This window comes from Dipodomys merriami, unplaced genomic scaffold (genome assembly GCF_024711535.1).
Source record: "Dipodomys merriami isolate MVZ:Mamm:240054 unplaced genomic scaffold, mDipMer1.0.p SCAF_2, whole genome shotgun sequence".
Classification (NCBI taxonomy): domain Eukaryota; kingdom Metazoa; phylum Chordata; class Mammalia; order Rodentia; family Heteromyidae; genus Dipodomys; species Dipodomys merriami.
Genome location: NW_027203381.1, coordinates 114,576,813 through 114,603,066, shown reverse-complemented (window position 1 = coordinate 114,603,066; position 26,254 = coordinate 114,576,813). Strand labels below are relative to the sequence as shown.

General features: G+C 41.9%; 1 protein-coding gene across 1 annotated transcript in view; it reads left to right on the top strand.

Annotated features, from left to right (window-relative positions):
* Gart (phosphoribosylglycinamide formyltransferase, phosphoribosylglycinamide synthetase, phosphoribosylaminoimidazole synthetase) overlaps positions 1-23,761 on the top strand; it is a 29,837-nt gene extending 6,076 nt beyond the window's left edge. Inside the window, exons 5-22 of the mRNA XM_070030603.1 lie at positions 269-380; positions 1,867-1,935; positions 3,422-3,547; positions 6,714-6,801; positions 7,023-7,108; positions 7,329-7,497; positions 8,701-8,932; positions 12,575-12,669; positions 13,409-13,518; positions 14,137-14,335; positions 15,315-15,566; positions 16,070-16,222; positions 18,015-18,221; positions 19,521-19,658; positions 21,262-21,392; positions 21,739-21,880; positions 23,221-23,336; positions 23,436-23,761. Of these exons, the coding sequence (XP_069886704.1) occupies positions 269-380; positions 1,867-1,935; positions 3,422-3,547; positions 6,714-6,801; positions 7,023-7,108; positions 7,329-7,497; positions 8,701-8,932; positions 12,575-12,669; positions 13,409-13,518; positions 14,137-14,335; positions 15,315-15,566; positions 16,070-16,222; positions 18,015-18,221; positions 19,521-19,658; positions 21,262-21,392; positions 21,739-21,880; positions 23,221-23,336; positions 23,436-23,627 (2,617 nt within the window). The 3' untranslated portion in view covers positions 23,628-23,761. The remainder of the gene's footprint in view (positions 1-268; positions 381-1,866; positions 1,936-3,421; positions 3,548-6,713; positions 6,802-7,022; positions 7,109-7,328; positions 7,498-8,700; positions 8,933-12,574; positions 12,670-13,408; positions 13,519-14,136; positions 14,336-15,314; positions 15,567-16,069; positions 16,223-18,014; positions 18,222-19,520; positions 19,659-21,261; positions 21,393-21,738; positions 21,881-23,220; positions 23,337-23,435) is intronic.
* The last annotated feature ends 2,493 nt before the right edge of the window (positions 23,762-26,254 follow it).

Below are 26,254 nucleotides of genomic sequence, written 5' to 3'. Positions count from 1 at the left end.
GGGGGGAACAGAAGTGGCACTGTGGCTCAAAGTAGTACAACACTAGTCTGGAGTGGGGAAAAATTAAAAAAGCGCAAGCCCTGAGTTCAAGCCCCATGACTTTAAAAAAAAAAAATTCCAGGTGAGAAGTACATAAAAATGGTATTGGAATGATAATTTTTCTTTTTGCCTTTGAGTTGTTGCTGTAGCATATTACAGAATTCCAAAACAGTTGACAATTTAGAGTCATAAGGGCTTATTGAGTGCTGAAGTTGCTCTGTCTTCACAGTGCAGACTTCCCTGCATTGGTGGTGAAAGCCAGTGGTCTTGCAGCTGGAAAGGGGGTGATTGTTGCAAAGAGCAAAGAAGAGGCCTGCAAGGCTGTACAAGAGATTATGCAGGTAAGTCGATGCTTCTAGAATTTTTTTTATCTACTCACACAGGATAAGCATTTTTTTTTTTGTAGCAATAACTTTTTTATTTTATTTTTTGTCAGTCATGGGGCTTCAACTCATGGCCTGGGCACTGTTCTTAAGCTCTTTGTGCTCACTGCTAGTGCTCTAATACTTTGAGCCATAGCACCTCCTCAAGTTTTCTGGTGGCTGATTGGAGAGTCTCATGGACCTCCCTGCCTAGGCTGGCTTTGAACTGTGAACCTCAGATCTCAGATCTCCTGAGTAGCTAGGATTATCCGTGTAAGCCACCACACCAGGCTTAAGTACCAATAACTCCCCCCCCCTCTTTTTTTTTTTCTTTTTTTAATTGTGAAAATACTGTACAGAGGGGTTACAATTACATGGGCAAGATAATGAGTACATTTCTAATCAAGCATTATAGACTCCTCCTTTGTTTCCCCTTCCTATCCCATCCTCCCCGCACCCCACCCCGCCAGGATAAGTATTTCTTTGTGTTTACAAAATGTTCCTAAAGACAGGAAATTCTACCAGCATACAGAGTTGTTAATAAATGTAGATGTGAATATGTACACACAAAAACACGCATCACACCCACAATGTTGACTAAACCATCCTTGACTAACATCCTTTGCTGATCTGCTACTGAAAGCTCAAAAGTTTTCAGACTATGGAACATACAAATTCTCCTGCTGGACACTGGTGGCTCACGCCTGTAATTCTAGCTTCTTAGGAGACTAGATCTTGATTCGAAGCCATCCTGGGCAAGAAGCCAGAAATAGGAAGTGGCGCTGTAGCTCAAGTGGTAGAGCGCTCACCTTGAGCTGAAGAGCTGAGGGACAGCGCCCAGGCCCAGAGTTCAAGCCCCACGACCAACAAAAAAAAAAAAAAAAGAAGCCAGCAATGAAGGTGTGACGCAAATGGTAGTGTGCCATCCATGGGCAAAAAAGCCAGATGTGGGCAAGTTCAAGCCCTAGCACCAACAACAGATAATTCTCCAGTCACCCATTAGGGTAAAACTTTGTACCTTGTATTCCAGGTCTAAGAAGTGAAGCAGTGAATGATTATAAAAATTATTTCATGGCCTGCCTTAACCACCTTACAGAAACCTACTTTCACAGGCGTGATTTAGCATAATCATTGTAGACAAACATATATGGTCATAATCAGGAATAAAGCTTAAACTGTCATGAAACAATTTTTCCCCACCTTATGAGAGGACTAATCATGCATTAATTATGTGTTCATTTCCTCTGTAGCAATGTTAGGTCTAGATCACTATAGTGTTACAGATTGTTTATATGTTTTCATCTATCTTTCAGATGAGAAAGATTACAGTGTTCACATACCCTTTCATTATTTAGAAATCAACTGTAGGGTCTTACCAATTGACCCAGATTCTTTTTTTCTTTTCTTTTCTTTTCTGTTTTTGTTTTGTTTGGTTTGGTTTGGTTTTACAAAAACCTACAATTAGGAAAAGGCTTTTGGAGCAGCTGGAGAAACAATCGTCATTGAAGAACTTCTTGAAGGAGAAGAAGTGTCTGTATGTATATTCCTTTTTTGGCTTTTATAACATTTGGGATTCAAATGGACAAATAATGTATCCTCTTAATCATACCCAGTATATCCATTTGAGGGCATTTGGGTTTATATAAATACCTTGTTGAAGTTCTGGGCTAATTCAAGCATTCATAGTTTTTGTTTTCAATATTTTTATTATACACTTCATTTCATTATTTAATTTTTATTTACTTATTTTATGTTTATATTTTATTATTTATAATATTTACATAGTTTACCATATACTAAGTAGTAAAAATAGTTACCATGAATAAAGCTTTAGTGACCAGATGCTTCCAAGCTAAAAGCATTGAAATATTTTATTATTAGATTAATTTTTCCTGAGCTGAATTCAAAAATTTTAGCTGCTTACAGAAAACATTGATCAATATACATTGTGCTTATAAACTGATTTATTGAATTAAAACTGTTTGAATTCCTACTTAGAATCAAAATTGAAAAAAGTCTTTTTACAAAAAAGGCAACGTATGAAAAAAAATCTTTACAAAAAATTAGAATTTCTTACTGTGGTAAGGAATCTCTTTTTCTACTCAAGGCCATCTGCATATTTGTAACATCATTTATTGAATTGAGCTTGGATTTATTGAATTTTGAGCTTGATTTATTTTTTTATTTTTTAATTTATTTTTATTTTTTGTTCGGTCGTGGGGCTTGAACTCTGGGCTTGGGCACTGTCCCTGTGCTCTTCAGCTCAAGGCGAGCCAAGCGCTCTACCTCTTGAGCCACAGCACCCCTTCCTGTTTTCTAGTGGTTTTTGTATTGAAGATAAGAGTCTCCAGGACTTTCCTGCGCAGGCTGGCTTTGAACTGAGATCCTCAGATCTCAGCTTCCTGAGTAGCTAGGATTACACGCGTGAGCCACCAGCGCCCAGCCTTGAGCTTGATTTGTTGAATTTTGAGTCCTGCCTTAGATGCTCGGTCAGGGCTACACCAAATGGTTTGACAGGGCGCATACGGCACTCGGGCTGAATAATCCCCAATTGCTTTGTAAATTGGGTGTACAAGATCTGCTTCTTGATGTGTATAGGTTATTTCTGTTTCACATAACATAACTTCTTTACAAAAGGAAATCTTTTCCTTGAAGAGTTAAGATACATACTGTTTAGTTTCTTTTTTCTTTTTTCTATCTTTTTTTTGGGGGGGTTGGGGGGGAGTTGTGGGGCTAAAACTCTAGGCCTGGGTGCTGTCCCTCAGCTCTTCAGCTCAAGGCCAGCACTCTACCATTTGAGCCACACCACCACTTCTGGTTTTTAGGTGGTTAATTGGAGATAAGAGCCTCACGGACTTTAATGCCAGAGCAGGCTTTGAACCTCAGTTCTCAGATCTCAGCCTCCTGAATAGTTAGGATTACAGGTGTGAGCCACTTGCCCCAGACTATTTAATTTCTTGTTACATATTTGCTGTTTTGGCATTTCACCTAAGTGGAATTTTTGTTTGTTTTCTCCATAGTGTCTGTGTTTCACTGATGGGAAGACAGTGGCCCCCATGCCCCCGGCACAAGACCACAAGCGATTACTGGAAGGAGATCAGGGCCCCAACACAGGGGGGATGGGAGCCTATTGTCCAGCACCTCAGGTACTTGCTGAAGCTCTGTGCAAATTCAGTTGTTATGATTTAGGCAACTCCAACAGTTCTTACATGATACTTTTCTATTTAGTTTGTTGTTGTTGTTGTTGATGTTGTTGTTGTTGGTTGTGGGGCTTGAACTCTGGGCCTGGGCGCTGTCCCTCAGCTCTTCAGCTCAAGGCGAGCACTCTACCACTTGAGCTACAGCACCACTTCCGGTTTTCTGGTGGTTTTATTGGAGATAAGAGTCTCACAGACTTTCCTGCACAGGCTGGCTTTGAACTGCAATCCTCAGATCTCAGCCTCCTGAGTAGCTAGAATTACAGGCATGAGCCACTAGCGCCCGACCTATTTAGTTTTAATTTTTTGTTTATATCAATTACAATGACTATCTCTGAAACGAACCTTTTCTAAAAGAATTGAAGAATCCAATGGGCTGGGAAGGTGGCTCAGTGGTAGAGCTCTTGCCTTGCATTCATGAGGCCCTTAGTTCGATTCCTCAGCCCCACATAAGCAAAAAAGAAAAAAGCCGGAAGTGGCACTGTGGCTCGAGTGGTAGAGCGCTAGCCTTGAGCTGAAGCGCTGAGGGACAGTGCTCAGGCCCCATGACTGGACCCCCCCCCCCAAAAAAAAAAAAAAGAGAAAAGAATTGAAGAACTCAAATAGTCTAATTTTGAGCTAGTTTGAAATATAGTAAGAATCAAATAGATCCTCTCATCTCCCCCTCTATATTCAATTTTAAACACACTTTAAAACTGTCTTTCTCGGGCTGGGAAGGTGGCTCAGTGGTAGAGTGCTTGCCTTGCATGCCTGAGGCCCTGGGTTCGATTCCTTAGCACCACATAAGCAAAAAGAAAAAAGCCAGAAGTGACGCTGTGGCTCAAGTGGTAGAGTGCTAGCCTTGAGCTGAAGAGCTGAGGGACAGCGCCCAGGCCCAGAATTCAGGCCCCACAACTGGACCCAAAAAAATAAAAAAATAAACTGTCTTTCTCTGCTTGGATTTCCAGGGCCTCAGCACCTAAAGTGGGGATGGGACAAGGGAGGTAGATATTAATTGAGACCAAGTTAGACCATAGATTTTCCTCTGGTCTGTCTACTTTATAACTGTTGGATAATGTTTTCAAACCATTTCTGGGCAGTGTTTATAAATATCTGCATCTTGGAGTATGAGTATATTACTACTGCAGAAACATCCTTTTTTTTTCATTGTTGATGGTCATAATTGTGCTAATATAGCACCTTTAGATACTGTTCTTGATTATAATATTAAAAATGGCTAGATACTGGTGGCTTACACCTATAATCCTAGCTACTCAGGAGGCTGAAATCTGAGGATCACAATTCAAAACCAACCCTGGGCAGGAAAGTCTATAAGACTTATCTCCAGTGAACCATCAGAAAACTGGAAGTGTCACTGTAAAGTGGTAGAGCAGTAGCCTCAAGCAAAAAAGCTCAGGGACAGTGCCCAGGACCTGAGTTCAAGCCCCATGCCATGACCAACAAAAAACAACTAAGAGAAAGCTGGAAGTGGAGCTGTGGCTCAAGTGAAGAGTAGTACCCTTGAACAGAAAAGCTCAGGGACTGCGCCCAGGCATTGAATTAAAGCCCCAGGATCAGCATTATACTTCTTTTCCTCTAGACAAGCACTCTCCAGTTGAGCTCCAGCTCCTCTTTGGCATTCTAGTGATTAAGTAGAGATAAGAATCTGATGGAGGGGCTGGGAAGGTAGCTCAGCGGTAGAGTGCATGCCTTGCAAGCATGAGGCCCTGGGTTCGATTCCTCAGCACCACATAAACAGAAAAAGCCGGAAGTGGCGCTGTGGCTCCAGTGGTAGAGTGAGAGACAGCGCCCAGACCCAGAGTTCAGGCCCCATGACCGGCAAAAAAAAAAAAAAAAAAATCTAATGGACTTTCCTGCCCAGTCTGGCTCCAACCCACCATTCTCACATCTAGAATTCTAGATAGGAGCCACGAGCACCCCCACAAAATACTTTTTATTGGGCTTTGTAAGTATGTTGAAACTGCCTTTGGTAAGAGTGATTTCACAATCAAATTTATAACAGATTCATAAGTATATGCTTATGAAATAAGCATAAAGTATATTGGAAGGATATAAAAGCATCAAGGTGAGAGGTTTTTTTCACTTTTAACATTTTTCAGGAAATTAGAGTGAACTACTTTAAGGGAATGTTTTTGAAAATTAATGAGTTTGTTTAGCAATTTATCTTACTCATGAAATGATGATCGGCTGATCGGTTGTTTTATGATAAGTACATAATTCATCTTCTGGTCGTGTTCATTTACCAGATTCAGAGCATTACTTAAAACTTCAGGTTTTATAGACCCTCTAACACACACTAGTAGTCCCATCCACTTGGGAAGCAGAGATTGGGAGGATTGTAGTTCTTGGCCAGCCTGAGTAAAACCCATCTCAATCAATTGCTGGGCATAGTAGCACACAGCTATTATCCTCGGTATTTGAGAAACAAATGGAGGCTGGCCCAAGCATGAGACCCATGCGAAAAATAACCAAAGCCAGAAGGCTGGGGTATGGCTTAAGTAGTAGAGCACCCACCTAGAAAATAAGAGCTGCACTTCAACCTCTAGCACCATCAAACACAGAACTGAATTTCCATGTGTTAGGCAAGGTGTTGAGAGCTCAACACAACACAGGCAAAGAGCGCAGATTCTTCACGTGTTCTCTTGTGTGGAATACGTTTTTTCTTTTGTATGGAATATATTGTAGCTCTGTCGTAAGGATGATAAATGAGTTTTTAATAAGTTTGCATTTTTAATAAGTACATGATCCTGTCCTGGGGTGGTGAACTGAAAGAAGTTCCTTCTTGTTCCTTCCATTCTTCCAGCTGATACTTCTTTTTTCTTTTTCTTTTTTTTTTGGGGGGGGGGGAAGGGGTCTGGTCGTGGGGCCTGAACTCTGGGCCTGGGCGCTGTCCCTCAGCTCTTCAGCTCAAGGCGAGTACTCTACCACTTGAGCCACAGCGCCACTTCCGGCTTTTTTCTTTTTTGCTTATGTGGTGCTGAGGAATCGAACCCAGGGCCTCATGCATGCAAGGCAAGCGCTCTACCACTGAGCCACCTTCCCAGCCCCCAGCTGATACTTTAAAACCTGATTTTTTTTTCAACTCCACTTAAAATATCTTTCTGTATGTTTGTAGGTTCCTATGGATTTGTTACTGGAAATTAAGAACACTGTTCTTCAGAGGGTGGTAGAAGGCATGCAGCAAGAGGGTACACCATATACAGGTGAGCACAGGGGCCCTGGGCACCATTTACAATGTTTTTACACTTGTGATGAAACATTTGTTTTCTGGGTTTTTTTCAACCATATTTCAATTTGCCATTGTTAGAACGTTTAGGGTTATTCCAAAACATTGAATATTGGTAGCATATGGTCTAGATTGCATAGTCATAAAATATGTCATTGTCACCGATTTCCTTCTTGTCTTTTTTTTTTTTAAATAAAGGAATTCTCTATGCTGGCATAATGCTGACCAAGGGCGGCCTGAAGGTTCTAGAATTTAATTGCCGTTTTGGTGATCCAGAGTGCCAGGTGGGTAATAATAAGTGAAGTGTGATGATAAAATATGACTTTGTGGGAGGTGTGTATTCTTGTGATCTCCGAATTTCCAGCTTTGATATCATTGTCTCTGAGAAGCATTTGCAAGCTCTGCTAGACCTCTGGTAAATACTATGTTAAGGAAAACATACATTTATCTCACCTGCCATGGTAATTGATTTTTTCATTTTTTTTATTTTTATTTTTTGGTTAGGTAATCCTCCCACTTCTTCAAAGTGATCTTTATGAAGTGATTCAGTCCACCCTAGATGGCCGACTGAGTGCATCTCTACCCATTTGGCTGGAAAGCCACTCTGCCATAACGGTTGTGATGGCAAGTAAAGGTTATCCTGGAGCCTACACGAAGGGTACAGAGATAACAGGTGAGCCCAGGGAACAAGAGGTTGGCTTAGAATGTGTTAACTGACTCATAACAAAGCTCCATGCTTGATTGTGTGATTGTTTAGGATCATTTGTTGCATTATAGTTACTCTGATGATTCGTTTGTTTTTATTTTTGTTGGTCATGGGGCTTGAACTCTGGGCCTAGGCACTGTCCCTCAGCTCTTCAGCTCAAGGCCAGCACTCTACCACTTGAGCCACAGCACCACTTCCGGTTTTCTGGTGGTTTATTCTCATAGACTTTCCTGCCCGGGCTGGCTTTGAACCCCAATGCTCAGTTTTCAGCCTCCTGAGTAGCTAGGATTATAGGCGTGAGCCACCAGCGCTAGGCCAGTCCTATGTTTTTTCAAGTCCCCAAGGATTAAATAAAGATCAGAAAGACAAACCCTTGGGTCAACAAGTTTATTGGACTGAAACCTCAAAGGGAAACCATATTCCCTTCCGCCCAACTAAAGAAGGAATGGTGTGATTTCCTTACAAGGAAGATCTCTTTTATTAGGCAGAAAAGTAAAGTCCTTGGGGTGGGGTGGGGGATGGTGGTCGTATGGGAACAGGAGCAGGGGCTCTTGATACATAATGGAAATCTCATCTCGAGTTTCAGGAAAGGAGTTTTTACAGCATCTTGCCACCAAACTGTGTCACCAAACTGTATGGCCCTCCGTGCACAGATTCTGTCTCTTACTGCCGTGGGAGTGTTGGGGGAGGAAAGAGGTGAAGGAATGATTTAGCATGGTCTGCAGCAAGGGCACTTCTGGAATTTTTCAGGATGTGGCTGTCAAGTGAGAAAATAAGTGTTTTCAGCTTAAGTCATTTTCCATCACTCCTGCTTGTCAGCAGGCTCATTACCACTGGAGCCACAGCCTCGGCCCCCAATAATAATTTTTATGAGATTAACCATATCACAAGGTTTGGGGAAGAAAGTTGGCATCCCTGGGCTGGGAAGGTGGCTCAGTGGTAGAGTGCTTGTCTCCCCTGCATGAGTCCCTGTGTTTGATTCCTCAGCCCCACATAAGCAGAAAAAACTGGAAGTTGCACTTTGGCTCAAGTGGTAGAGCGCTAGCCTTGAGCTGAAGAGCTGAGGGACAGCGCCCAGGCCCCACGCCTGACCAAAAAAAAATTTTTTTTTAGTTACTTCACAGTGTGACCCTGCTATTCTCACCCTATGTCAAATATGCTCTTTTACAGGGTTTTCTGAAGCTCAAGCCTTGGGACTAGAGGTGTTCCATGCTGGCACTTCTCTTAAAGATGGCAAAGTGGTAACCAGTGGGGGCAGAGTCCTTACAGTGACAGCTATCCGGGAGAATCTCCTACTGGCCCTGGAAGAAGCCAAGAAGGGACTTGCTGTGATAAAGTTTGAGGGAGCAGTTTATAGAAGGGACATCGGCTTTCGGGCCATAGCTTTCCTCCAACAGCCCAGGTAAAACAAAAACCCTCTTCTGAGGTGGTTTTGGGCAGTTACAGACTTAAATGGCTATAAGGGGAGGGTTATCACCTTCTCTACCAGCTACACCATACCTCCAATCCTATGTGGCCTTCTATACTAAGTCATTCTGTGATCTTTTTTCTCTGTATTAGTCCTTTGTATACTAAGTCATTCTGTATTCTTTTCTCTCTGGAGATGATCTAATCTTGGTTCATCTTCTATTTACTGAACCGGATCCAACCCATCTCGCAACTGTTTATGGCAATATTCAAATTAAGTGGAAGAAACTTCACAGTGCTTCTTTTTTTTTTTTGTCAGTGGTGGGGCTTGAACTCTGGGCCTGGGCGCTGTCCCTCAGCTCTTCAGCTCAAGGCGAGCACTCTACCACTTCAGCTACAGCGCCACTTCCGGTTTTCTGGTGGTTTATTGGAGATAGGAGTCTCACAGTCTCTCCTGCCCGGGCTGGCTTTGAACTGTGATCCTCAGATCTCAGCCTCCTGAGTAGCTAGGATTACAGGCGTGAGCCACCAGCGCCAGGCCCCACAGTGCTTCTTTTAAAAAAAAAAAAAAAGATTAACAGAATCAGGGTGCAGGTGGCTCAAACCTGTAATCCTAGCTACTTAGGAGGCTGAGAACTGAGGAAAACAGTTCAGAGCAAGACCAGTGCAAGACAGTCTGTGAGATTCTTATCTCCAATAAATCACTCAAAAACCGGGAGTGGCGCTGTGGCTCAAGTGGTACAGCGATTGCCTTGAGTTGAGGAGCTGAGGGACAGCGCCCAGGCCCAGAGTTCAAGCCCCACAACCAACAACAAAAAAAAAAAAAAGATTAACAGGATCAAAGGTTTTAATCCTTGAATCATCACTTAATTATGTTCGGTTATGTTGAAATCACAGTTCTGGCTTTATCACGCAACTCAATATGAGAATGTTAGTCTTTCTAGCCTTAATCTGATTTCTCTGGACAATATCATTTTGTCGCTGCATCTTTGTTACTAAAGTATAATTTTGATCCTTAATGATTCATTTAATTGATGTATACTACTGTTTGTAAAATCAATAAACTTTTGGTTGCAATTTGTGTGGGGTTTTTGTTGTATTTTGTTTTTCAGAATTTCTTTTTTTTTTCTGGTTTTTTGTTGTTGTTGTTGTTTTCTCCCTGTATTGGGGATTGGAACTTGGGCCTCATTCTTGAGCCACACATCCCAGCCCATTTTTTTTTCCTTTTGTTTATTGACCGGAGTCACCCTTGGACTGAGAGCTTCTTACCTGTGCTTCCCTAATAACTGGGATGGCAAGTGTGAACCACCCTGGCCAGCTTGTTTGCTAAGATGGGATCTTGTAAACTGTTTTGATCAAGCATATTTCCAGTCACAATCATCCTGATCTCTGCCCCCCTACAAGCTGGAACTACAAATACTATGCCCAGTCATTTCCTAAGAATTTATTTTTTATTCAGTCCTTTGGTAAATTAATTTTTAGCAACTTAATTCCTGTCCTAATATCAGGCAAATTTTTTGAAGTTATAAACATTGGAAATATTTTAGAATAAGTAATATTAAATGATGTGCTAATTTTTTTTGTGTGGTGAAGGGGCACTTGGTAGAGTGTTTGAATTTAGGCCTCACACCCAGCTAGCTTGTTAAATTGGGTGTTCTACCACATGAGCCATGACTCCAGCTTGATTTTTTTGCTGGGTATCTCAAAGAAGTAGTGTCAAGGACTTTTCTGCCTAAGCTGTCTATGAACCATGATCCATCTCTCTCTCTCATCTTCTTGAATACCTAGAAATATAGGTATGAACCCCTCATACCTGGGTTGCTTTTTTCTTGTGACAGTCCTGTGGCTTGAACTCAGAGACTGGGTGCTACCCCTAAGCTTCTTTCACTCAAGGCTAGTGCTCTACACTTGAACCACAGCTCCACTTCTGGCTTTTTGCTGGTTAATTGGAGATAAGAGTCTCAGGAACTTTCAACTTCAAGCTGTGATCCATAGATCTCAGCCTCTTGAGTAGCTAGGATTATAGGCATGAACCACTGGTTCTGAGCTCGGTGTGAATTCTTTAAAGATGAGATGCCGCCGGGCGCTGGTGGCTCACGCCTGTAATCCTAGCTACTCAGGAGGCTGAGATCTGAGGATCGCGGTTCAAAGCCAGCCCGGGCAGAAGAGGCCGTGAGACTCCTATCTCCAATAAACCACCAGAAAACCGGAAGTGGCGCTGTAGCTCAAGTGGTAGAGCGCTCGCCTTGAGCTGAAGAGCTGAGGGACAGCGCCCAGGCCCAGAGTTCAAGCCCCACGACCGACAAAAAAAAAAAAAAAAAAAAAAAAAAAAAAGATGAGATGCCATAATGCCACAAGATATCTTAATCTGATTACTCCATAAATCTAGGCAATATCATTTTGTCATTGCATCTTTTTACTAATGTATAATTTTGATGCTTAGTGATTCATTTAGTTGACATGTACTATTACTTGTAAAATCAATAAACTTTTGGCTGCAATTGAGTAGGGTTTTTGGTTGTATTTTCTTTTTTTCTGAGAATGGTTTTTTGATGCCAGTCCCGGGAGTTGAACTTAGCCTGGGCACTGTCCCTGACCTTTGTCCACTCAAGAATAGCACTCTACCACTTGAACCACAGCTCAACTTAAAACTTTTGGGTGGTCAGTTGGAGATAAGAGTTACATAGGATTTTCCTGCCTCTGCTGGCTTTGAACCAAGATCCTCAGAACTCAGCCTCCTGAGTAACTTAGATTACAGGTTTGAGCCACTGGCAAGAATGGTTTTAAAGCCAGTGTCCATGAAAGAGTGACTCTGGGCTGCTGAGTTAAATGCTTTCAACTACTTGCAGCCCAACAGCTTATTTTTAATAAAACTTCACTTATTTTTTCAATGAAATTCACAAGTGTAATTTCTAAAAAATACTAAGTGTCATTACCAGGTGTTTTTTATTTTTTGTTTGGGGCGGACAGATGGTCGTAGGCACTGTCCCTGAGCTTCTTGTTCAAGGCCAACGCTCTAACATTTTAAGCCACTTCCAGTTTTTAGGTGGTTAATTGGAGATTTAAGAGTCTTAGGGACTTTGCTACCTAGACTTTGCTAAAGTAGACTTTGCTACTTTAAACTGTAATCCTGAGTAGCTAGGATTACAGCTGTGAGCCACTAGTACTCAGCTGGGTTTGGTAATTTTTTTTATTTTTTGTCGGTCGTGGGGCTTGAACTCTGGGCCTGGGTGCTTTCCCTCAACTCTTCAGCTCAAGGCTAGGGCTCTACCACTTGAGGCATGTGCCACTTCAGTTTTCTAGTGGTTAATTGGAGATAAAAGTCTCCCAGACTTTTCTGCCTAGGCTGGCTTTGAACCACAATCCTCAGATCTCAGCCTCCTGAGTAGCTAAGAATATAGGCATGAGCTCTGGTTTGGTAATTTTTAAGATAAGTTCTCATTTCCTGCCTATGCACATTCCTGGATAAATTCCTAGGGCCTACTCCAGATCATTTAAGTCTGAATCTGTATGGATGGGGTCCAGGCATGGATGCATATATATTGTGAAAATAACCTGGAATGTCTTCTGCTTTGTTTTCAAGATTAAAATGTTCGCTAGTGTTAAAATGATCTCTTTCTTCTTTTCATTTCCTTAGGGGCCTGACATACAAGGAATCGGGGGTAGACATTGCAGCTGGAAATATGCTGGTTAAGAAAATTAAACCTTTAGCAAAAGCCACCTCCAGACCAGGTCAGATCCTATACTTTGCTAATTTGTTAACAGATACCATGAATTGATTTTTGCTTTATATTTAACTTAAGACATTTTTCAAAACTAGTATTAGATTCTTCTGAGTGTCAGGCTACATAAACCAAACTCATATGGTCTTCTGCCTTCTTGGTCAATTTTTTTTTTTTTAAATCAGTCCGTGGGGCTTAAACTTGGCCTGGGCACTGTTACTCAGCTCTTCAGCTCAAGGCTAGCGCTCTACCACTTGAGCCACAGTGCCACTTCCAGTTTTTTGGTTGTTTTATTGGAGATAAGAGTCTTACAGACTTTCTTGTCCGTGAGCTGGCTTTGAACTGTAATCCTCAGATCTCAGCTTCCAGTGTAGCTAGGATTATAGGCATGAGCCACCAGGCGCCAACCTTGGTGAATTCTTTTTTGTGTGTGCACCAGTACTGGTGCTTGAACTCAGGACGGGGCACTGTTTTTAGATTCTTTGCTCAAGGCTAACACTCTACCACTGGAGATAAAAGTCTCATTTACTTTCCTGCCCTACCTGGCTTCAAAACATAATCCTCAGATCACAGCCTTCTTTATAGCTAGGATTATGGGCATGAGCCTGTAGTTAATTCATCAGTACTTATGAGTAAATGGTACTCCCTCCCATCATCTTGTTATTTTTAAGCCATTTTAAAAAGTCATGAATATTCATGCTCAACTAATCTATTACAATGCAGCAAATAACTGATTTCCTCTCCAATAGGCTGTGATGTTGACCTTGGGGGGTTTGCTGGTCTCTTTGATTTGAAAGCAGCGGGTTTCAAAGATCCTCTTCTGGCCTCTGGAACAGATGGTGTTGGGACTAAACTGAAGGTAAAAACTGAATAACAATAAGAAGGAATTTCCTATTTATCAGACATTTTTCTTTGTTTTTCTATTAGCATACATTAACTGTACCATGGGGTTTCATTTGATGAAACCATACATCAGGCATTGGACATATTTCCCCTTCTATTACTTTCTTATCCTTTACTCCCTTCTCCTCACTTGTATTTACAGTTTTAATGGGTTTCATTGTTGTGTTTTTATACATCCATATGAAGTACTCTATCACATTTATCCCTCCCTATCAACCTCTCCTTTTGATCTCCCACTATTTAGCTCTCAAATAGTCCCCCTTTTTTAATCATGTCTATATTCCCCATACAAATACATATTTGTCTTATATAAGAGCTAAAAGAACCATACCAACTGACTAAATTTTAACCCTTTGTCTAAAATATGTGTACATATCTACAATATTTTTGAGGCTATATTTAGAAGGAATTTTGAGGAATAAAAAAGATTACTTGGGATGAAATAGCTTCTTGGAATTTAGTACTCTTGGGTGTCACAAGCAACCAGCCAGTTGTAGTATTTGTTACTTTCTGTGGGTAAACTGAGAAGATGCCCATGGAACCTATTTTCTACTGTGGTGTTGTTCTTCTATAGATTGCCCAGCTGTGCAATAAACACGATACCATTGGTCAAGATTTGGTTGCCATGTGTGTAAATGACATTCTGGCTCAAGGAGCAGAGCCTCTCTTCTTCCTTGATTACTTTTCCTGTGGAAAACTTGATGTCAATACAACTGAAGCTGTTGTTGCTGGAGTGGCTAAAGCTTGCAGACAAGCTGGATGTGCTCTTCTTGGTATGGTTTTAACTGCAGATCCTTTTCTCCATGTGTCAGTCTTAATGTATCAATAAAATCAGTGCCAGCCTAGCTAGTGAGAAACTACATCACCAGACATGGCAAATGGAATCTAGATTAAACTAGCTGAATTAACACTGGAAGTATGGCTTAGTGGGAAAGCCCTTGCCTAGTCAGCTCAAGGCTGAGTTCAAGCCCTACCTGAATTCATCTTAGATTCTATGCCATTCAACGACCCTCTGCAAATATTTGTCCCTCAGACCTGCTCACCCAGCCTGTTGTGTATGCTTAAGTTCCTCCCCACTCTTAGTCTACCTTTTCCCAGTTTAGGGGTTTTTCCTCTTTCTTAGGCCCTCACTGGACAAATGGGCTCCTGGCATTACAGTTAGTAATGTCATATTTTCTAGCCACATTACCTAGGTTTTATAGAACTATTGCTTAACTTATACATGACATTTATTTTCTCTAAATTTGTTTGTGAACCAAGGCACAAAAGTACCTCTTCAGTGATATTATTTCTGTGAACAAATTGGGTATAAAAAGCCAAAATTTACCCTTCCACCGTGTTTCAGAGCACAGTTTTTAATGTGTAGTCTGCCAGACTCTACTTTCTGTCTATGTATGTTGATTGTAAAGTATACACTGCTGTACGTAGTGGCAAAGACATTTGAAGTTGGCAGTCCTAAATTACTTCTCTAAGTGTTGGCCATTACCTGGGAGATGGAGTGATGGTAAAGGTTTTGTGAGTATGAAAGCATTTCTGAAACCAAACTATTACAGAAATGATGCACGATCCCATAACAGTGGCCATGTTGGGAAGCTGCATATGGACTGACAGAGCTGGGCCTTCATCTGTGTCTTCCTTGCAATCATGCTTGGTTGATCATTCAGTCGGACAGCTAATAGAACATAAGATCTTAAGCGTCATGTCACAGTTGCTATGCAGATATGATGTGATGTCTTTGATCTCATTTTCCAGGAGGAGAAACAGCAGAAATGCCTGACATGTATCCTCCAGGCGAGTATGATCTGGCTGGTTTTGCTGTTGGTGCCATGGAGCGGGATCAGAAACTCCCCCACCTAGACAGGATCACTGAAGGCGATGTTGTTGTTGGAATCGCCTCATCTGGTCTTCACAGCAATGGCTTTAGCCTTGTGAGGAAAATTGTGGAGAAATCTTCCCTCCAGTACTCCTCTCCAGCACCTGATGGTTGTGGTGACCAGACTCTAGGTAAACTCATCTTGTCTTGTTTGCGGTTAATATGCTGAGCAGTTACTTAGTAGGTTTAGTCTCTCATTGCGTAAAGCTAGAAGGGGATGAATTGTATTTTCCTATGGTTTTCCTGCTTGGACATTATTATAGAACTGGTATGTCTACCGGGTGCCAGTGGCTCCTAGCTGTAATCCTGGTTACTCAGGAGGCTGAGATCTGAGGATTGCACTTGGAAGCCAGCCTAGGCAGGAAAGTCTGTGAGACTCTTACCTCCAACTAACCACCAAAAAGCTGAAGTGGAGCTGTAGCTCAAGGGGCAGAGCAGAAGACTTGAGAAGCTTAGGGATAGCACCCAGACCCTGAATTCAAGCCCCAGGACTGGCCACTCCCCCTCCATCCCCTGCCCCCCACCCCCACCCAAAAAAAGAACTGGTATGTCTATATCAGGTCACAGTCTCTGTCCCTTTCAGAATTATTTTATATTAGTTGGGTAAGTTTGGTCTTATTTCTCTAACCTACAGGGGATCTGCTCCTGACTCCAACTAGAATCTACAGCCATTCACTGTTACCCATCATCCGTTCAGGACATGTCAAAGCCTTTGCTCATATTACTGGTGGAGGACTGCTAGAAAACATTCCCAGAGTACTGCCTCCGAAATTCGGGGTAGAATTGGGTAAGATCACTAAAGAGAACTTTTCTTCAAAGAAATGATAAATATGTACTGTGGGAGAAAATCTCTGGGTAGTAGTTATTGCATACATGATTATACAGGGAAAGTTCTCATATTGAGGGGGTTTGAAGGGAACATAGGCTGGCCCCTTTATCCATCTTTTTATTCTATTTGCCACACTTAAAAGGCATAAAATCCTGACATGCAACTGGAAATAAAGACAATGTGGAATAAGCAGATCCATCCTCCAAAGGAATTAATAACATCAAACTAAAGAAGGAGAACCCTCCGTGCCTAGAAATGAAATGGTAACTAAGTAATCTACACAAGAGAAAAAGGACCTGAACCCAGCAATAAAAAAAATGAGACAGAATGATAATTTAATCTACGCTCAGAAGCAAAAGGACATCCGGGGTCAAGCCAGTGAGCAGGCAGCAGTCACTAGCACAGGAGGAGAGAGTGGGGTGCATTTTTGTAAGATCCTCAGTGTGTTTATTCCTCCATGCCTGTGGACAGAAGTTAAAATCAGCTGAAAAGAAATTGGGTGCTCGTCTGTACATAGTAAAGGGGACCAAAGGGAGTTCCTCAGAGGGAAAATTACTGGAACAGTCAAGTAGGCTGAGCCCCATAAAGGTGTCATCCCTCCCACGGCAATCTGGGGGACATAATTCCATGGCAGAGCACGTCCTGAGGCCTTGTTTCAATCCCTTGCAGCAGAAAAAATAATGCTAAGGAAGGAAGGAATTAAACATGGTGTTTGTCAGCAGTGTAAAGTACAGCACAGATCCAGGATGGGGACTAGATAGACCAGTGTATTTCAGTGAGGTCAAAAAGTGGTAGAACACCTGCCTAGCAAGCCACATGGCTTTGAGGTGTTAACTCTAGTAGGCGGGGAAGGGGACCTTCAAGTGTCCAAATCTGTCAGAAAAAAAGAAGGTTTTTATTGTGTAAGGTATAGATAGATTTCTTTTTGTTATTGTAAAGGTGATGTACAGAGGAGTTATAGTTACCTAAATCAAGTAATGAATACATTTCTTTTTTTGTTTGTTTTTTGTTCTTTTTTATTGTGAAAATACTGTACAGAGGGGTTACAATTACACGGGCAAGATAATGAGTACATTTCTTATCAAACATTGTAGACTCCTCCTTTGTTTCCCCTTCCCATCACTTCCACCCTCCCCTCCCTCCCCCCTGCCCCCCCACCCAATCCTCCCTGCTCCCCCCCAATACATTTCTTTTTGAACAATGTCACCTCTTCCCTTGCTCTCTCCCAGATTTTTCCTCCTATCCTCACCCACAAGTGATATAGCTCATTTTCAACAGTGTCTAATGAGTACCACTGCTGCATTTGTTCACCCTTTGTCCCTCCATTTCTGCATTTCTCCATTACCCTCTCCATTACCCTCCCAAAGACAGATAAATGAACAGCAAGACAAGTAAAGAAAACAAAAATAAGCTGGGTGCCTATGGCTCACACCCATAATCCTAGCTACTCAGGAGACAGAGATCTGAGGGATCAAAGTTCAAAGCCAGTCTGGGCTGGAAAGGCCAGGAGACTCTTATCTCCAATAAACCATTCAGAAAATCAGCAGTGGCACTGTGGCTCAAATGGTAGAGTGGTAGCCTTGAGCTGAAGAGGTGAGAGACAGCGCCCAGGCCCAGAGTTCAAGCCCCATGACCAACAAAAGAAAAAGCATTTGATTATGATTTCTGTTACCTTTGTATATTTACATTCCTGTATTTCTTGTGTGATGCAATAGGGTAAATAACTCTTGCTTATCTTCCTTGTTTTCAGATGCCCGTAGCTGGAGGATCCCTAGGATCTTCTCATGGTTACAGCATGAAGGACAGCTCTCAGAAGAAGAGATGGCCAGAACCTTTAACTGTGGAGTTGGAGCTGCTCTTGTGGTGTCAAAGAACCAAACAGAACAAATTCTGACTGCGATTCATCAGCGTCAGGAAGAAGCCTGGGTGATCGGCAATGTGGTCGCATGTCCTGAAGGTGATCTCGCCTTACTTGATTTTAGGCCTATAAGCTTATTGCTAGCACTGAGACTTGAACTCAGGGCTTTGTGCACTTGTTTAACATTTTTGCTCAAGGCTGACACGCTATCACTTGAGCCACATCTCCACTTCGGACTTTTTTTTTTTTTTTTACCTGTGAGTTGTAGGGCTTGAACTCAGGGCCAGAGCACTGTCCTTAAGCTTTTGTGCTCAAGTTTGACCCCCCACAGCACCATTTCCATCTTTTGGTAGTTAATTATAGAGATTGGCATCTGCCTGAGCTGCCTTCGAACCATAGTTCTCAATCTCAATTTCCCAAGTAGCTAGGATTACAAGTGTGAGCCATCAACGCCCAGCCCACTTTCAACTTTTTATTGGTTACTTAGAGATAGAGTCTCTCAGGTTTGTATTCCCAAGCTGGCTTCAAACTTTGATCCTCAGGCCGGGGCACCGGTGGCTCACTCCTGTAATCCTTGCTACTGAGGAGGCTCTGAGATCTGAGGATCACAGTTCAAAGCCAGCCTGGGCAGGAAAGTCCATGAGACCCTCATCTCTAATTAACCACCAGAAAACCAGAAGTGGTGCTGTGGCTCAAGTGGTAGAGCACTCACCTCAAGCCCCAGGACCGACCAAAAAAAAGAGAGAGAGAGAGAGAGTAAAAAAGCTAAGGGACAACACTCTAGCCCTGAGTTCAAGCCTCAGTACTAACACACACACACACACATACACCCCAAAAAAAAATCGCGCGCGCACACACACACACACACACACACCAAAAAAAAAAAAAAATAGTAGAAATGTTAGAACTCGTTAACCTTGTTCTGTCTGCATTTTCCTCCATTGGGTAAGTTTCATTTTCAGACAGATCCTCCAAATACTGAAAAGGTAACATTCTTCAGTTCACATTGCAATAAGAAACCCCCTCTTCTCAACATCTTGTACCAAGTGTTTGAATGGCTTTGCTGATCACACGATTTCCCCCTGAAGACAAGAAGTCATAGCACTAAGCTGAGTAGTGGAACTAGAAAGATTTGGAATTAGAGCGGGCAGTATTATATCCACTGTATGCTTCAACATGATGATTTGGTCTTCAGCTCTTAATGGAAGTAACTTACTATATATGTTCTCAGGAAGTTTTATAAATGAGTAATGGTAAATGATATAAACCCATTTTTGTTTTTTAATTTCCTACTTCTTTTCAGAATAAAATACAGTACTTCAAAATTTACATAAAGTATTTTCTACCCATTATTCTTACTAAGTTGTTTACTTCTTTATGGTTGTATTTGAAATGAAGGTTCCCCTCAAGTGAAAGTCAAGAATCTTATTGAAACCATGAACATAAATGGGTCATTGTTGGTGAATGGCTCTCGGAAAAATCATCTCCCCACCCAACCAAAGAAGGCAAGAGTGGCTGTCCTGATATCTGGAACAGGTGAGAGCTTGACTTTCTCCATTGGATGTATTGAGCCATGCCCTTGGTTCCTGCATCCTGCTGTGCCCTCCCCCCATATCCTACCCTCACCCTGCATACACACAAAAAACACAACCAGTTGTAATACTATCAGCATTATTTGGGGTAGAAAGTAGAAATAGAGCTGGGTACCAATGGCTCACACCTGTAATCCTAACTAGTCAAGAGGCTGAGACGTAAGGATTGGGATCAAAACTAGCACTGGCAAGAAAGTCCCTGAAACTCTTACCTTCAGTTAACCACCAAGAAGCCAGAAGTATAGAGTTATGGCTCAGGTGGTGGAACACCAACCAGTCCTGAGCATAAAAGTTAAAGGACAGTGCCCTGCCCCTGAGTTCAAGTCCAGTGCCAAGCACAGAAGAAAAAAAAAGGAATTTGAGAAAGATGGCTAAAGAGTAACTAGAATGCAAATCCCAGCTCTTGTATCTTAGATTAGTCCTTAAAAACTATTGTTGCCCGTGGCTCTCGCCCGTAATCCTAGCTACTCTGGAGGCTGAGGACCGCAGTTCAAAGCCAGCCTGGGCAGTAAAGTCCATGAGAGTTATCTCCTATAAACCAGTAGAAAAATGGAAGTGGCGCTGTAGCTCAAGCAGTAGAGCTCTCGCCTTGAGCTGAAGAGCTGAGGGACAGCACCCAAGCCCAGAGTTCAAGCCCCACAACTGACAAAAAAAAAAAAAACTATTGTATTTGGTTGTATGTACAATGTTTTAAATAAATGTATGATTATTTCTTTAGGGTACAGTCCCAAAGGTACAGTTGTTTTACATATGACTAACTGTACAGTTTTGGTGTATTTACATCCAAGTTAATGGTACAGCAAAGAAACCGTTATATGATCCAGAATAGTTTATTATTCTTCAGAAGATTTTTTTTTTCTGTGATTAAGCAGCTTATCCTCATCATCATCCTTCACTTTTAGACTCTTGTTACACTGTTTCTACTGGAATGCTAGATCATGTTATTTTGCAGGAGCAATTTTAGATAGATAGATAGATAGATAGATAGATAGATAGATAGATAGATAGATAGATAGATAGATAGACAGACAGACAGACAGACAGACAGACAGATACACAGATACACAGATACACAGATACACAGACACACAGACACACAGACACTAGAACCAGGAATGGCAATTACTAATCCAGTATCCCAACAGAAAGGTAAAAGCCTAATAACTATATTGCCAATGTTTTTCCTAAACAATTCAGAAAGCTTGACCCCCCACCACCACCACCACACCCCACCCCACCCTGCCATTCAAAATTGCATCTATCTTTCTCTTTCTCTCCCTTTCTCTTTCATCTCCCTTTCCTCTTGTTAGATGACTAAGGGATCTCTCCTTGCTAGGCTAATGCTCTACCACTTGAGCCATCATGCCTCCAACGTGCCTATCTGCTGGTTATTAAAAGTCTAAGGGACTTTACTGCCTGGGCTGGTCTTCAACCAGATCCTCCAGATCCCAGTCTCCTGAGTAGCTAAAATTGTAGGTGTGAGCCACCATCACCCAGCATACTTTTCCAGAAGGATGATTTCACTTGGTTTCTTCCTGCCTTTTCAGGATCGAACCTCCAAGCACTCATAGACAGTACTCTGGATCCAAAGAGCTCGGCACACATTGTTGTTGTAATCTCCAACAAAGCCCAAGTGGCTGGGTTGAGCAAGGCAGAGAGAGCTGGTATTCCCACCAAAGTAAGTCACTTGGGAAAATAGGCTGATTTGGTTTGTCTTTGTATTGGGTTGAGGATTTAACCCTCAGGAATACCAACCTCCAACCTCCTCAGGATGTACTTAACTCATAATCTGCTGCCACAGGTCTAGCAGAAAAGTTTTTGCATGCTTACATGTTGGGTGGATGCTCTTTGGCCTACCCACTCCATCCTGCCCATTCGCTATCATCTCCATCAAAAGCTGCTCCTGCCATTCTCTATCATTTCCATCAAAAGATGGTGAAGTCTGGTTTATATGAAAGTTGTATTTTAAACTTTTTTTGAGAGTTTCTCGAAAAAAGGCTATGCTTGTCTTTTTTCTATTACAGGTAATAAATCATAAATTATACAAAAGTCGTGTAGATTTTGACAATGCAGTTGACCAAGTCCTTGAAGAGTTTTCCACAGACATAGTCTGTCTTGCAGGATTCATGAGAATTCTCTCTGGCCCGTTTGTCAGAAAATGGGATGGTAAGCAAAGCTTTTTGATATCATAAACAGGGAAATGAATAGAAAATAGACTCTAGAATGGTCAGCTTGGCAAATAGTCTCAGTAATGAAATATTTATTGTGATGTTTTGCTTTAACCGAGGTCATATTTAATTGCCTTTGCTCTAATCCAAAGAATGGTATGATAATGATTTATTAACCTATTCTCTGTCAGCTTTGACTTTCTGTAATTAGTCACTTTCTAATTTAACCTAGTTTTGTTTCACATTACTGAAAAATGGTATTTCATCTTCCAAACAGATATTTACAAGCCCCTTTCATTTGTTGAGAAGCAAAAAGTGGTTCTGTGTACCAGAATGAAGAATCATCCTCTCTAGGATGCATTAGCCCATTGCCAGAAGATGCTAGAAAACATCCTGTCTTGTAGTCTTCCCTTTTTCCTTAAAAGCTTTGACCTGATCCTCTTCCATTTTCATAAACAGTGGGCAATAAGTGCATTTTCAGTCCAAGGAGTTTATGTTTGTTTAGGCAAAGGTAATTAGAGTACTTGTAGTAGTATAAGAGGTGATTCCTTTGGCCATGGGCACACAGAACTAACTACTACAGAATTTGTAGTTAGAAGTCAAGTTCATAGGCAGTACGCAAGAACCTCTCACCTCTTCTTTTTCTTAATTAATTTTTATTTATTTTTGTTTATGTGGTACCAAGGAATCGAACCCAGGGCCTCAGGCATGCTAGACAAGCGCTCTACCACTGAGCCAATGTCTCAGCCCCTCCTGCCTCTTAACAGTATGTGTCAGCAACAAGCTTAACTCTTCCTGAGCTCTCCCGTACAGCAGACAATCTCCCACCACTCCTCCCCTCCTCAGTCTCACCACTCTGGATATCTAGCTTCCCTAGCATTCGATTGGCTTATCAAAGCAGCTATTTACCCCTACTTGGACAAGTACTGCATTTTGTGTTTGGGAAAAATGCCTTTCCTAGAAATCCAACTCCTATTGACTTTGATTTCGAATAGGAAAATAACTTTTTAACAGGAAAAAACAAAAAACAAAACGGTCAGGCACTGGTGGCTCATACCTGTAATCCTAGCTACTCAGAAGGCTGAGATTTGAGATTCGCAGTTCAAAGCCAGCCCAGGCAGGAAAGTCCGTGAGACTCTTATCTCCAATTAACCACCAGAAAACTGGAAGTGGTCTGTTCCTCACAGTGGTAGAGCGCAGGCCTTGAGCTGAAGAGCTCAGGGACAGCGCCCAGGCCAAAGTTCAAGCCCCACGATCGACCCCAAAAAAAGAAAAAGAAAAACAAGATTTTAGAATTCTCAGCAGTATGGGTTTTTTGTTTTTTGTTTTAATTTCTAGGAAAAATGCTGAACATCCACCCATCTTTGCTCCCTTCATTTAAGGGTGCAAATGCTCATGAACAAGTTCTGGAAGCTGGAGTCACAATTACTGGGTGCACAGTACACTTTGTAGCTGTAAGTATGTCTTTTCTTGCCAAAATATCACTATTAATGCTTAGATGTAAACTACACTGGCTGGAAAGTAAAGCTTGAAACTTTGACCTCCTTTTCCAGGAAGATGTAGATGCTGGACAGATCATTTTACAAGAAGCTGTTCCAGTGAAGAGGGGTGACACTATTGAAACTTTGTCTGAAAGAGTAAAATTAGCAGAACACAAAATATTTCCTGCAGCCCTCCAGCTGGTGGCCAGCGGAACTGTACAACTTGGAAAAAATGGCAAGATCTGCTGGGTCCAAGAGGAATGAAGGCCACCCCCCTCCCCGCCGGTTGAGGGTTGAAGCCAGTTGTGAAGGAACTGTGGCTGTATGCTTGTTGCCTTTTTATCATGGATTTATTAGCAAAAGATGAAAAGCTGCTAATAAAAATGACTTCATCCTTACCATTAAAAACAAGACTGTAGCATAGCTAAGACATTTCTCATAGTCTTTCTAATTCTCTTTAGGACCTTTCCTGTTTATAATCAGTCATTCAGAATTCAGTTGACTCACAGCCTAACATGAGATCTTGGTCTTTCAGACTTTTTCTGACCAACATCACCCTCATCTTTATAAATTCTCTTATCTTCGATGAAAAACATGGAATACGTTTGTCTTACAGTGGGGCAAGAAATCATGATGGGGTGCTGACGATATCACCTGGGTTTTATTCATATTTTTGTATACTCTCAATGTATAAAGGTAAGGCTGGAGCTGGGCACTGGAGGCTCAGGCCTGTAATCCTAGCTACTCAGGAGGCTGAGTAAGATCTGAGGATCGTGGTTCAAAGCCAGCCCGGGCAGGAAAGTCCATGAAACTCTTATCTCCAATAAACCACCAGAAAACCAGAAGTAGCACTGTAGCTCAAATGGTAGAGCACTAGCCTTTAGCTGAAGAGCTGAGGAACAACATTCAGGCCCAGAGTTCAAGCCCCACGACCGACAAAAAGAAAAAAAAAAAGTAGGGCTGGGAATGTGGCTTAGCAGTAGAGTGCTTGCCTAGCATGCACAAAGCTCTGAGTTCGATTCCTTAGCATCACATAAACAGAAAAGTTCTGAGTGGCATTGTGGCTCAAGTGGTAAAGTGCTAGAAGAAGCTCAAGGACAGTGCTCAGGCCCTGAGTTCAAGCCCCAGGAATGGGGGGGAGGGAGGATCAATGTATAACAGTAGCCTAACCAGCCAGGTGCCAGTGGCACACGCCTGTAATCCTAGCTACTTAGGAGGCTAAGATCTGAGGATCATGGTTCAAAGCCAGCCTAGGCAGGGAAGTCTGAGATACTCATCTCCAATAAACCACTAGAAAACCAGAAGTGGCACTGTGGCTCAAGAGGTAGAGCGCTCGTCCTGAGCTGAAGAGTGCAAGGACAGCACCCAAGCCCCATGACCAACAAAAAGAAAAAAAAAAGTAGCCTAACCTGAATCAGGGTCAAATAAATCTATCTTCCTCATGGTATCTTTATTGGTTTGAGCTGAGACTTTTCCAGTTATCTGAACCATATTTGGCTGCCATAATATTTCTTTTTTTTTTTTTTTTTTGGTGTGGGGGGGAAGGTCCAGTCATGGGGCCTGAACTCTGGGCCTGGGCGCTGTCCCTCAGCTCTTCAGCTCAAGGCTAGCGCTCTACCACTTGAGCCACAGCGCCACTTCTGCTTTTTTTTCTTTTTGCTCTGTGGTGCTGAGGAATCGAACCCAGGGCCTCATGCATGCAAGGCAAGCGCTCTACCACTGAGCCACCTTCCCAGCCCCCAAGCCATAAGATTTCTTAATAACTCCCATTTAGTATCATTAAACATTCCTCTGTTGGTAGCCTCTAAGATAGTCAGATTTTAGCTTACTATTTATGTTTTTATGGAAAACCCATGAGACACTTATCTCCAATTAACCAGCAAAAAGCTAGAAGTAGAGCTGTGTTTGAAGTAATAGAGCACCAGCCTTGAGTGAAAAAGCTAAGGGATAATATGTGAGCCCTCTGAGTTCAAGCCCCAGCCCTGCGCACGCACGCATGCACACACACACAAAGAACATAGGAACAAAGTGGTTTTTACTGTTTTATAACTCGAGAGTTTGAAAGATAAATCTTTTTTTTTTTTTTTTTTTTTTTTTTTGCCGGTCCTTGGGCTTGAACTCAGGCCCTGGACACTGTCCCTGAGCTTCTTTTGCTCAAGGCTACCACTTGAGACTTGAGCCACAGCCATGCAAGCACTGTACCACTAAACCACATTCCCAGCCTAATAGGTCCTTTCTGTTGCTTAATGTACCAGTCTCTGTGCCAAGTGGTTTACAAACATTGTATAATTCTCACAAGAAGAAATCAGCTTGATGCAATGATTATTTTCCTATATGAAATGGGGGAAATGATAGTATCTCGTATGATCATAAGGATTAAGAGGGTACACATAAAGAACTTAGCATGGTGCATGGCAAAGAGTAAATGCTAAATGCACCTCTATTATTTGTTGGTGCCCTCATTTTACAGATAAGCATAGAGAAATATCTTTGAGGTACTTAAAAAGTACAAGAAAGAAAATAGTCAACCCAGGTCTCAAAATTCACAAGTTGCTTTTTCTTTAAAAATGACAGGCACCAGTGGCTCATGCTTGTAATCTAGCTGTTTAGGAAGCTGAGATCTGAGGATCATGATTGTAAGCCAGACTGGGCAGAAAATTATGGTTCTTTGAAGTTTTTTTTTTTTTTTTAGGGGGGGACAGCCCTGGTGGGCACTGTCTCTGAGCTTCTTTTGCTCAAGGCTAGCACTAACACTTGAGCCACAGTGTCACTTCAAGCTTTTTCTGTTTATGTGGTACTGAAGAATCAAACCCAGAGCTTCATGTATGCTAGGCAAGCATTTTACTACTAAGCCACATTCCCAGACCAAGTATGACTCTATTTCTAAGTAA